A 13,772-nucleotide genomic window follows, 5' to 3' on the forward strand; every position below is an offset into this window, starting at 1 on the left:
AGCAGAAATCAGGTCTGTTCAAAAGATGTGATAAAACTGGATTTATTATTTTATTAATAGCAGAATTACTGTAGCTGCAACTGAGGTGACACAGCTCACAACTTTATCCTCACCACAGATAACATATACAGATTGAAAAGAAAATCACTGCCACAGAGGAAGGGAGAAGGGAAGAGACATGCTGGCTGAGTCCAAATTTTGTCATTTTCCGTGGAATTAGTGGTCTGGCCATTAGATAATACTACCATACTTTGTCTAAAATTGTTTTATATTCCTCTTCATCCTACCATTTTGGACGTGATGTTTGTTTTTTTTCCGCCCTTCTTTTTTGTGTTTTTGCATGCCTATGAACACATGCCTGTGAATGTATGTCTATTAATGCCAAGATGCCTGAAAAATCGATAGCTTGTATTTCCAGAGCATATTTGATCTGCAAACCATCTACTGTGAATTAATTTACAGGACAATCACACAAGGCAAAACCATACTTACACTTCCACAAAACAAAACAAAAAAACAAACCATGAGGTGAAGTGACTCACTCAAAGTCAAAAGAAAAGTTTGTGTCCCTGCTATGCTCAGCATAAGCAGCAGCTATGGATATCCTGCAGTTCAGGATCTAATTGAAAATTTACTCTGGGGAATAAACGTGCCCTGGCAAGCAGATGGTCTTGATTTACATCCTCCTCCCTATTTTTTTTCTTCTCCTCTTTTTTCCTAATTATTACTATTATTGTTATCATGACAAACTACTTAATGCAGAAACTTTGTCTAATATGCTGTACAGTTATATAAGCACACTTATAGGTACCACTGTGATTAAGCACACAACTCCAACATCCACGGTCCTTTGATTTTCCAGCTGTTAACTCTGGGCTCAGACCACGGAAATATAGTGTCTAGTAAAGAATAAGCCATGCCAAAGCAGAAACTCAAGCTTTTAAAATACTCCAAAGCTCCATTTTTAACAGTGAGTGTATTACAAGGAAGTCATTAAGAGCCACACTTTTAAATAATAGAGAAGTGAAAGCAAAGAAAGGAGACCATTTAGCGTGTGTTGATACAACATAAATTACAGAGAATGGAAGACAGCTAATGTGGAAGGGGAATTGCATTGTAAAAATCTGTATTAGTTATGGTCACATATCAGTGATGGATCCATCAGGCTGGACTCCGCAACTGTTGGTGAACTCAGCATTTGTACAAACAGTGTAAAAGCACAGAAGGAAAGGGAGACCAATTCCTCAAATTCACCATTGACTGGAGAGCCCCACAATCAATATCTTTTCCCTCTGCAAGGTCCTCTCTGCTCTTAGACAGGGCAAGGATACTTACAAGCTGAACAGCATTGAGCTATTCATGCTATGATATGATCTGCAGAGATGATTTTCATCCTATACACGTGCTGCCAAAAATGGCTCCATGGCCAACACACACAAGGGAGACAAACCAGAAGGAGTACCTAAGTGGGAGGGAGCTGACCTTCAACTCCGTAAAAATTTAAAGTACATTTCCTAATTTGATCACTATAGCACCTAAAACAAACCCTGGAGAAAGACTGCAGTCTAGACTAAAAACAAAACAAACCAAAACAATAACGGCTTTCATTTACAAGATACAGAAGATCTTACTTCAGAGGAAGTTTATTAAGAGTTTAGCAGCATGGATGGGGCAGCCAGGACAGGTGAGTGTCCCTTGACCACAAGAACAGGCTGAGAAACCTAGAAACCCTCCACAACCACTGGGAAACCCTCTAGAGCTGCCCAGAGCAATCCCCTCCTCAAGGTCTGCTCTAACAGCAGCTGTAATAATTTAAGTGTGATAGAAGGATAATCCCTGTTCCATTCCTGGAAATGGTTGTGGGCAGGCTCTGCATTGCTTCTGAGCAACTGGTCTAGTGGAGATGTTCCTGCCCCTGGCAGTGGTGTTGGAACTACATGGTCTTTAATGTCACTTCCAATCCAAACCATTCCACGATTCTATGATTTATGGGCTGAAAAGAGGTGCTGGATACCTAGCATCTGCACGGCTGGCAGCCATCAGGATGTGGAACAGCAGCAGACCACTAGATTTGTCTAAGTCTGGAGAGCAAAGATGTGTGGGGACTTCTTGGGACAAGCCAAAGAAAAGCAGCTATAAAAATCAGGATGTATGACAGGAGGGTGAAGCACTATTTTAGTATGGCAGAGCAAACGTGGCTTTCAGACCCAGCAGGATTCTATGCCAGCTGGCTTTGTGAGTGCAAAAGCAAGAAAAGCCCAGCATACTGAGAAGAGTAGCATTCGTACCAATTAAATTCTGACACTCACTAACCCAGAATTAGCTTATATAAATATTAATACTACTTCAGCATGAAAATATCCAGAGTCTTTCCAAATCTAGGTGCTTATGTGACAGTTCAGAGGCAACTCCCAGAGGCAGAGTATTGCTGGTTGGAGAAGATGTGTTGACCTACATGCACTATTTCTAAACCTACTAGTGCATCCTGCCTTAACCACTGCAGCAAATAGAATTTCAGGGGTGCCAAGGGTCTGCCTCTGTTTAAATGGTGTCAGCAAAAGGCTAAGCAAGGTGTAAGCAGATTTTCCAGACACACAAGCATAATTTTAAAGTAAATGAATTAATAACAATGTGCACAAGAGTGAAATTTGGTCTGCCGGTGTGTTAAAGAATATCTTAAGTAATCTACATATGACTGCAGAGAAGCTTACTTGGTTTGTTCAAAAGATGTTAACACTAAACAAAATAATGTAATGGTTCGAATTAATTTTTTTTTTTTTCCAGAGCACAGAAACATAATAAATCAATGCAGTAAATTACCCCTGTGCTGTGAAATTAACACCCATATACATGAAATAAAAATAAGAATTTACAGCTCGGATCAATCAAATTTTTTTATTAACTCCATCTTCTGTTTTATTTATGTGCCTCTCATCCCAGAGTAGCTGACTCGGCTCGGGCTGAACGTGGCACTCCTGGGAGCTGGTCAGCCCAGCTGCTCCGGCAGCAGCTCTGCCGTCCTCCCCATCTCACACCACCCACAAAGGAGCACAGCCCTGTGACCCTGTGCTCTGCCAAAGCAACCCTAAGCCCTCCCAAGCACAGAAGTCAAGCTATGAGGAAAAGGGCTGTCTCTGTCAGCAGCCACACCAGGGTTTTAGGCTGACTCACAGCTGCTGAAGACGCTGAACTCCAGGAATGACACCCTTGCTGCTGTGTGTATACACAGCTGGGAAACAAATGCCCAGGGGAATGCCTTTCCCTGTAGTCATGTAACCCCTAGAGTCACCTCAACTTTTTGTAAAGCACGTTTCCTACTCCCCTCACAAAACTGTGCTTTGCAATATTTTCCTCTTGCCCACTATAAAGGAAAATCCCAGCTAGCTCTCTTGGACCTGCTACACTTAGGCTGCAGTGTCCATCAGCTAGCAGAACAAGGCTGCCTTGTTCTCCAGTGTGAATGATTTATGGTTTCACACGTGCTCATGTGCTTCATTATTCACTTCGTACTTGTACCTACGAATATCAGCTCATGAGATAAAAGTGCATACCAAGGCACAAATTGATGCTTGGCGGTATTTTAGTAAAAATATTAAGGTGAGAAAAAAAAAAAAAGGCCTTCATGGGAGGTTGCCCACACTGCCTTTCCAATCCTGACACACGTAGGCGGGCAGCTCGTGTTGCTGTCCTCTTCCCTGGAGCACCCATATAAACCCCAAGCCTGAAGAGGAGGGCCCTTGCCACCATGTACTTGTGCCCCCGCAGCAGAGTCAGCCCCCAGTGAGAGCATGAACTCTCCAGGGTGACTTCAGTGCCCAAATCTTGCTATCAGCAGTTTTTTAGCAGCTCTTCATTCCTGCAGGAGCAACTCTTTGTCTCTCTAAAACTCGCAGAGCAAACTGCAGGTAATAATCCTAAAAAGTCTAAAGCTTGCCTTCAAACAGATCCAAATGCACGTGATAAATTTGCCTAAAATAGCCACTGTGAGCTGTGCCAGCCTATAAAAATGTAGGAAGTGACAACTTGTCTATTAAGAGGTTTCTTCTGTCTACAGATATGGCATACAAGGAGTGCTGTTGCTTCTGCTATCCAGATAATCAATCAAAAGTGTAAGAACTGGCTGCAGTTATGATCCTGAATTAGAACTACGAACAAAACCTGGACTCCCTGTGTCCTCACTTGATCAGACACCAGTAGATCCATGTGCTTCCAGAAACCCACCTGACCTGCATGAGCTATAAGGCAGCTGAAAGTGAGCTTCAGAGGAAGGCAAACACGGTCACTGCTGACCTCCAAAGACAGCTGAGAACATCCCTATCCTCCAGCAAACTCCCCATCGCCTCTGCTGCTTCCCACCCAAAGATGTAAGAAATACAGGATGCTGCCTTCCTGTTCACTCCCAACAGTGGATTACTCACAGGAATGAGATGTCAGTTTGCTGGCAGTGTCTAAACTTCCAAAGTGGCACAGGAAATAAAAGACCCCCTTTCTCAAATGACTGTTCTTCCCCGACAGCAGGAGCATGCTCATTCAGCCCACGTATGCAGCAATCGCAGCATATTTGGGTTCACATTAAACCTTTTCATCTTGATTATACAGCATGCTGTCGCATTTAGGGCTGCTGTGCAACGCTCTACGTGAGTTACTGCTGTGCTGAATCCCAGCAAGGGTATGGGGCTGACAGGCTACGAACCTCTTCTGTGTGTGCAGAAGTCTCCTGTACAAAACAACTGGAGTGTAAATTACTGTCTTAGAGAAAACTAGTGCACTGCAGGGAGACAGCTGAAAGGAGCCTTGTCAGAGAGCCCCAGGGGCACTCTCTTGGAAAATCCATTATGCTTTTATTTCTCGGACATCAGCATCCCATCAGGAGAAAGCCTCCTGATGTCAAGGCTTGGCGCTCCCCTTGGGGAAAAGGGATCTCTGCACACACACTCTCTGTCAGCCTCATCGTTTTCAAAACAAACTCAAAGAAGCCACCTTGCCCAGTTCTCACTGCTCTGTGTTTGGCACTGAATTGGATAGAAGGGGATGATTTATCCTCTCTATGACAAATCACAGCTAGTCACTAGCAAGGATGCTCACTGAGTGTAAGGGGGGCCCTTTGGGAGCTGCCCAAGCAGCAAAGTTACTCATCCTGAAGCCTTTAAGTTCTCAGACAGCAATTTCCACAGTGCAAATGAAGACAAACCACTGTTAGTGTTAAGAGTGAGAATAAGATCTCACTGTTAGGGCAGAGTATCCTGCTTGCTCTCCAGAGGGACAAAGAGCCAGCGCACAGGGTGTGCCACCAGGCTAGGGTGCCGTAGGGCTGCCAGGTGCCCAGCTCTTGTCCTTGTCATGGGCTCACCCTGACAGATAAGCAGGGCTGCGCTGAGCAGATTGCTCTGCGGGAGGAGCCGATGGAAGGGAAGCACAAGCATTAAACACTGTGAGTCCTAACTCTGCTACTTTGCCCAGATGGGATTTATGGGGTAGGGAGGGGGAGAAGGGATGCAGATGGAAGAGCATCTTCGACCATTCCAAGTGTTAAAAATAAGTGAGATATGTGCCTTAGGGCTCAGCAGATTGAACACAGTGATTATACATTCTCCATGATTCTTCACCTGGGCTTACGCCTGAGAAGATCCTGACCCCTTCTTATGCCACACATTGCAATAGGAATGCCCAAACAAATGTTGAAAACCTATTTAGTGAACATCATTTCCATATATTAAATTAAAAATGTTCCTTCCCACATCTATTCCTTCTAGTTTTTAGCTGTTTAGAAATTTGGAGAAGATATAAATAAACTTTAAAAAAAATAATAAATCAAAACCCCAGAACTAAATTAGGAGCATGTAAACAAGCAGGAGCACTGTGTGAATTCTCTGAACTACCTCCCTAAAGATAGGCACACTGCCCTGAAAGATCCCCTCAACTCTCCAGCTCCAGAGCACGGTGGAGGGTCCCCACAAGCCCAATGAGTGAGCAAAGCTGGGTACTCCTGGGGCAATTTCTTTATCAGCCTCATTCAGCAAAGGCACCTAGGGTACAGACACGTGCGGAGCTGCTCTGCATGGGTGCCATGCTCCACTACCAGCTAACAATGGTATTTTAACTTCAAACAATCACCATCTCTGTCACACTGCATCCACAGGCTACATCCCCAGCTGTTATAAATCAATGTAAACACATGGATTTTTTCTTAAAGGCCAGGGGGACGTTTAGGTCATCTAAACTTTTTTGTAAAGCAAGCTGCAGAATTAAATCCACCTACTTTAATGTGGAGCCTTATTACATATGCTGGACAGACATCATGTCACTCACTTCAGGGGTGCTACACCAGCTTATAAAGAATGAAATGGTGCTCTGTAACCTGCAACAGCTTGAACCTGCTTCCTAGCACTCCTCTGCAGACTCAGTGCAGCAAAGTCTCATCCCTGTAGACACAGGGAAGAGGCAACAGCCAGCAGCAATTCAGTGGCCCAGGGCAGAGTGATTGCTGCAGCAGCACATCTGCAGCGCATCATCTGCCAGTGCCTTCGCACACCGATGCAAAGCAGAGCGCTTCAGACACATACAAGATGCTTTAATCACATAAGCAACCAGAAAACAGAGGTTTGGAAAGCAAACCAGTGCATCCCGAAGGGGTGAAAGCTGATAAATATGTAAGTTGCATTCTCCCACTTGCCCTGAGGCAACTGGGTTTTGTTACCTGTTTTGGGATTGATTACAAAGAAGTTCTGGGGATTTCCACTTGTAATCCGGTAAGTCAGTTTTTCATTAGTGCTGGAGTCAGGGTCCTGGGCTTGGATCTGAATGACAGATACATCCTTTGGGGAATTCTCCATGACAGCTGGGTAATAGATAGGCTCAGAGGTGAGAGGGGCATTGTCATTCACATCCTCCACTTCAATGTAGACTTCGATGGTAGTGTAGAGTGGGACAACGCCATGATCAGTCGCATACACCGTCAACCAGTAGGATTTGGTTGTCTCGCGGTCAAGAATATCTGCTGTGTAGATAACCCCTGCAGAAAAACAGCAAGCAGAGGATGTCATGAATAGGATCAATAAAACATCACATCTATTTTCATTTGGCTGTACTACAGAAATGTGTTCAGCATGTAACAAAGGCTCCACCCATAGAAAGATTCAAGTTGTGCAACAAATGAGAACAGCAGCCTGAGTTCCGGAATTGTTTTGTGGACTCAGCTCAATATCTCAATCCTTTGTCCCAAGAAATTGAGTGGGAGGGAAGGTAAACGGATGGCTCTTCATAAATGCCCTAATGCCACAGCCATTTCTTTGCTAGAACTGCAGCTGGCAGAGCAACAGAAGAAACACCATCATTTTCTGCTTTGTGATGCAAACCTGTATAAACCTTGGTAGGGAGGGACACAACCACTGACAATGAATTACACAAAAGAAATGGCTTTTCTTTTCTGGTTCCTGCCTGTGTCCTTGCTAAAGAAGAAAACCTAGGAGGCAATTTAAAATGAATCTATTCAAGTTCAGAAAATAGACCGTAAATTTAAAATTGAGCTCACTCGTTGCACAGTGTAATCCTGGATAACAAGCAATCAAAAGCTCATACAGTAGCCCTTAGACAACGAATATATCCTCTTTTATCACAGAGAAAGGCTTGGCCATTTCACCTACTGGTGTAAGAAGATATCAGTTGGTTTTCCACCTTGTCCTAAGAAACAAAAGAAAAAGCCTGTCTGTGTATTTCAGAGACACAGAGAAGGATCAAAGTACCAGCCCTGTGCCAGAACAGACCTGTCATGAAGAGCTTCCACCCATCTCATTTCTCCCTGAAGACCTTTAGAAAGCCATTCTCCTCATGAACATCTGGTTTGTATCTGGTTGGAACCAGATGACCTTTCGGGTCCCATCTAAACCAAAACATTCTGTGATTCTATGATAAAGCAGAAACTCTACCACTCTAAGACTTGCTTGTACTGGCACAGTCCAAACCTTCACTGGCTTAAGTGAAGCTTCACTTAAGCTTCACTGGCTTAAGACCATGAGTGCACGCAGGACCAAATACACCAGTACCACACACAAAATCACACCAGCATCAAAATAAGGAAATGCACTTTCTCACCACTTCCATGGCACCTATATCAAGAACATTTTCATCTCCTAATATAGCATTGTTAAATCTCGAGAGACACACTAATGCAGTGGATCTCAAGCTTAAGAAATACTCAAAAGGACAGCTTGCAAACCATCAAATCATTAGATAGAAAACGATGGAGAAATTGCAGGGCAAAACAGGAACACAAGAAACCTAAATTTAGTCTCAGATGTCTTTGATGCTATTTAGAACAAAATTATCAGTTAATCACTGAGGACAGAGCCGCTCTAAGGCCAGCACTAATAAAAGATATGTGTGTCTTTTTGGCTTTGGGTTTTTTTTTAAGGATCCAATTGCACTGTTTCCATGACAGCTTGAAGTCTTAAAAGTTTTCAAGGTAACAAAGAACCCAGCCACACAGTCACAGAGATGCCACATGTATCACATATATTTGCTCTTGTCTTATAAGATACTTCTTTAATACTACATTTTTTTTTTTTTCAAGCTTTGGATTTTTTAATTTTTTTTTTGTTATGTCTTTTAATGCTAGTTTGAACTGACAAGTATACTCCTAACATTTGATCAGCCATGTAAGAGAGAAAGGAGAAAGGAGCAGCACTGATTCTGGTCATGTACAGGCACAGGTCGTTTTGTAGTAACCTCAGATCCATGTCCTTTTTGCTCAGATGTATTATTCACCCATTGCAGGTGAGCAGGGTAGCACTGGAGGACAAAGGAAAAGTGTATTCTAAATATTCCTGCTGGCAGAAGCCTGTGCTATGTAATGAGTTTCTGTAGAAACATGGGTGAAATATATGGTGAACTGTGATGAAAAAAGCCTGCAAGTCCAGAAGAGAAATTACACTGCAGGGATGAGAAGAGCCAATAACAACCCATAGAAATAAATAAATAAAATAAATCCACATAGGAAAGAATGAGGAAAAAAAGATTAATATTAGTGATACTAGAAATTATGATTTATTCAGAAGACAAGAATAATTATTTTACATCTTTAAACAAAATTTGAAATAAATAGGGTTCTCCCCCAGTGAGAGCACAGAAGGTTTTAGCAGATTAACCTATGTTTATGAAGCTGAATTTCACCGATACTGAGGTGATAATAAATCTATCATTTGAGTCATTCCTTCATTTTATAACTCCTGGCAACAGTTACTTTTCATTTCTGTATTTCAGAAGGGAAGAATCATTGAACAAGCATTAGCTACCACCAACAGGTCTGCTACACTGGTTCTTACTTTTACTTTTGATTTATTAAAAGGTCCCAGATACAAGTAATTCCTTTTCCTAAATAAGTCTTGTCCTTCCACCTGTCAACACCACACAGCAGCTTAATAAGTAAGAAGGCTTCTGTTCACTTTCAGGTTTTCCACATGGAAATCCTTTCATCATCCTGGGAATACCTTCTGCCATGCTCTTGAATGTTCTGCACAAAATGCCCCCTTGCTTTATATGGATATAAAGGTAGTACCCACAAGAGTACACAAGCTGCCCAAATATTTAAAGGATCACTCCACACAGGTGTGGATGACATCCTTCCAGAGGGATGTCAAATGCCAGCTTCATATGAGGTCTTAACTATTGAGGCTAATGATGATATTTGGTCACCAACACTGCTTCCTCATCATTATGGCATGAATGCAAAGAGGCTGACAGATCTGACATCAGGAGCTGCAACATATTCCCTGGGCAGTCCACAGATAGGCTCTCACTCACTTTAGCTGAGACAAAGGAGGGGAATATCCTTGGATAAAATCACAATAAATTCAGAAAACACATCACTTACTTAAAAGCTCTTAGATATTAACAGATACTACAGAAATACAGAATTTGGTTTTCAAGACCAGGAGAGCAGAAGGGAGGAGAGGTCTTTGGGAGCAGCTCTAAGGGCTTTGCTTGCATGGATTTTGTGGTGTACTCTTTCCAGCTGCTTGCTAATTAAAAGAGAAAGGTGAACAATGTAATGATGCCTGAACCAAACAAATCAAGAAGAAACACCAGCAGAAATAATGAAAATTTCAAAGGGACTAAAACCCAAAAAGTTCTAAGATTTTGCAGACACATTTCTGAACACGACTGATAAAACAGATGTTCTCATCCACTGGGATGCTACACTGTGGAGGCACTACTGTGTTTTTACATGAGACAGCTGAAATCCAACCACACATCTGTGAGCCAGCTCTTTATGTCACCCTTGGCTGGATTTTGCAGTTATCCCTGAAGGCCTGGAGCCAGCACTACCTGAGGCCCAGGGCAGCCTCAGAAATAAAGCCAGCCAACAATCCAAAAAGCAGTGCCACTGATATGCTTGCCACTGCATTCCTCCAAGTACATATGCCCCATGCAATTTGCCAAACACCACGTGGATTACAAACACTGTAAGTGAAAAATAACAACAGAGCGCATTAGTTGCTGATTAAAATCCTCAGCACATTTATATGTAAATTAAGTGCAGCCCTTGGGCTCGGCAATGTGCCAGCAATGCGAAGGTTGTGTGCTTGTTTCTCCTTAAGGCTTGTTTTCTCTCTTTCCCTGAGAAAATAATGGGATAATGTTTTCTGTATGGCTCTTGCAATTGGACACAATGAGACACAGCATTATGAAGGACGAAGGTTAAAAAAAAAATAAAACAAAAAAAAAAATATTAAAGTGGATGAAGAATTGGCAAACTGGACTTCCCTCTTTCTTCTCCCACTGATTTGCTGTGTATCTGTCACCAGACCACTTCAAATGATGTGGTCCACCCAAAAAATATCTAAAAGTCATGTATTTGCTATCATGATAAGAAACCCAAGAGGCTCTTAGAACAAAAAGGGATTAAAGGAAAGCATTATTTCTTTCATCACCTCTTTTTTGCCCCCTGTTTGTTTACTTTACATATTTGACAGTACTGTGTATATAGGTAGTGTGATGGATGGACCTGCCACAGCTCTTTAAGAGAATGTTTACTGGAGCTGTCAGCCTGGCTGTTTACATAGGTGCCCATCACCATGGATATCTGCTACACACATACGTTCCTCTTAAAAGTCAGATCATCCTTCATGAATACCCTCAATAGCACAAACATTGAAAGGAGTTCAATTCTATTTAGTTTTTTTTCAAGGCAAGATTAAAAGACAACTTGGTGGTCTGTAAGAAGCTGTGCATGGAAAAGTCAAAAGAGAGTAACAAGGCTCTTTAATCTAGCTGAGAAAAGCAAACTGAGGTCTGATGGCTGGAAGTCAGTGGCAGAAAAAGTAGAGTGCAAATATTAAACAAGGAGGATATCTGGCAGGAGCAATTGCTTGTCAGGGACAGGCCAGCATCTCCCATCATTTGGCACCTTGGTACTGAGACAAGACAATAGAACCTATTTTTCTACTCAAATTATTGGCTTAGCTGCAGAAACTAACACAGAACGTGATTTTGCTGAGTGACTCAGTAGCCCATGTTATAAAACTTGCCAGTAGAAGTAGCCATACCCTCAGTAAACGATGCACAAGATACGGGGAAGTAAGACTGACCAGGAAGTATCTGCTACTCTTCCAAAAAGTCTCATACAGAAATGCCACATAAAAATACTTAGTTCTCTCCTTTTCAAAACAGTTTTCAGAATACTGCAGTGGTTTTGCAGGGGGACATATTGCATCAGCTGTCAACTGAGAAGAGTCTCAGTGACAAAAGATGTTGCTTATTCTCCTCAAACCTTTCCAGGAGTATGAGCTAACTGCACAAATGTGCATCTCAGACTGGGAAATGACGGAAGGTTAGAGAAGGTGAATGGTCCTCTTATTTCCAGGAGTGGCCATAGAGGTGGGCAGGAGGAGTGGGAGGCAGCAAAGGCAGAACATGCCCTCATCACAAGCTACAGCACAGGATGGAAGTAACATTACAGTAACACACTCCCAGGTACTCCCAGCTGCCAGAGTGCAACGTGCCCAAAGCCAGTTCCTTGTCACTGCAAATGCAAGGTTTAGTGGTTAAAACCACTATAAAAATATATACACCTCAGGGTGACTGAAGGACTGAGGATAACACATGCACCTTCCTGACTCCAGAGCCCAGGACACTAGCAAACTCACTCAATATATCCAAGGGCCACGTCAGCTTCTGCCACAAAATGCTAGAAAAACACATTTCCAGAGTCCACATCTGCCTCTCCCTCCTCCAGCTTCCAAACAAAGGGGCCCAGCACAGACCAGCTACAAAGCAGAAGCTGGTTTGTCCCTAAACTAAAATGACAGAAATGAGGCCGTCAGGAATGCCAACTAACAGTGAAGTACTCAGGGCTGTTACAGCCCTCAAAGGAAGAAACAGAAAAATCACTGATTCCAAAATGCTACTAATTATTCATGATCCTTTATCAAAGACTCTCTTGAGTCTCCTGGCAGTAAACACAACACCTTGGCTGTCACCAAGCTGTCAGCCAAAGGTCCTCCTTTACATTGCCTTGCTGGGAAAAAGTAATAAATAAAAGTAGCTTGAGAAGAAAACAGTTGAATAATGAGCTTTTAGATTTATTTTTTTTTTCTGTCTAAAATACAGAGAGGGGAGAAAGAACTTACATACCTCATTTGGCTGCACCAAGATGAAAGCTCTACATCTGCTTACCCATGCTCCTGCCCCCAACATCTGGCTGGATCCTTCCCCCACACATCAGCACTCAGGAAAGCCATGGAAAGATTTGTGAGTGTAAATGCAAATGTCAGAGCTAATTCAGATTCCTTGCATTGAGCAGAGATGGGTTTTTTGAAGGACATTTAGCAGAGAGCTATTGCAGGCAGGAAAAGTTTAAAAAATATTGCAAGCCCATTATTCATCAAACTAGTGAATGTAAAATCAACCAAAATGTCATGATTTGTAGACAGGAAATTTCACACACAATTAAGGAAGAATATTTATGATTTCAAGAAAACTAACCCATTGTTGTTTGTTTTTTTTTATTTAGGTCCTTCACATAGAACATTTGAGTGTGCCTGAAAGCAGAATGTATACATCTCTTGGGAGATATTTTATTCATTATATCCATGAAAGGGTAAACTGTAGCTACAACCCGAAGGATTAAACAGTTTTAGCATAAGGAAGACACGAACCTGAGCTCCAATGCCAGACTGATTTAGCACACTGGGGCCACCAAATCCAGTGGGAATCAGAATAAACGATGGATTATATTCACCCCTTTTTAAAGTCTTCTGAAGCCATAAATAACCAGGGCCAGTTCTGAATGGGGGCAGAGGTATCACGCCAGCCACAGACTCAACCAGAGCATGAAGGAGACCTATCGCTCTTCCCCCCCACTGCTCGCAGCCGGCAGCTTTGAAAATCTGCCTCCTTACTCTGGTGATTAAATGCTATTTCAACGCCTTCATTTAAGGCCCCCCATTGCACAAAGTGTGCCCTCCTCTTTTTATTTTATTGCACAAATTTTGTAGGCTTTACTGCATATTAAAACACAAACCCAATTCCTATTTAAGCAAGAAGAAAAATCTCCACTGATTTAAATGGAGATTAGATCATGCCCAGGAATGAGTCCAAATGCAATATTAACTTTGTGAAGCTATATATACCTTCAGCTTCCTAATATTCTTATGTCTGGTTCAAATACAAAACATGTATCATAAACCACTCTTGTCAGACAATGAAAGACAGGTTATATTCCTATCTAGGGATTAACTTCTGATTTTCTCATTTTTTACTGATGTTTTGAATGT

At 42.3% G+C, this 13,772-nt stretch overlaps 1 protein-coding gene across 11 annotated transcripts in view; it reads right to left on the minus strand.

The window, feature by feature from the left end:
- Positions 1–13,772, minus strand: part of FAT3 (FAT atypical cadherin 3) — a 340,610-nt gene that overhangs the window by 208,957 nt on the left and 117,881 nt on the right. For all 11 annotated transcript variants that reach the window (XM_015635094.3, XM_015635120.3, XM_015635102.3 and 8 more), the window contains exon 3: positions 6,698–7,012. In XM_015635094.3, coding sequence (XP_015490580.1) covers positions 6,698–7,012 — 315 coding nt within the window. The remainder of the gene's footprint in view (positions 1–6,697; positions 7,013–13,772) is intronic.

The sequence above is a fragment of the Parus major genome, chromosome 1, assembly GCF_001522545.3.
Source record: "Parus major isolate Abel chromosome 1, Parus_major1.1, whole genome shotgun sequence".
In the NCBI taxonomy this organism is placed as follows: Eukaryota; Metazoa; Chordata; class Aves; order Passeriformes; family Paridae; genus Parus; species Parus major.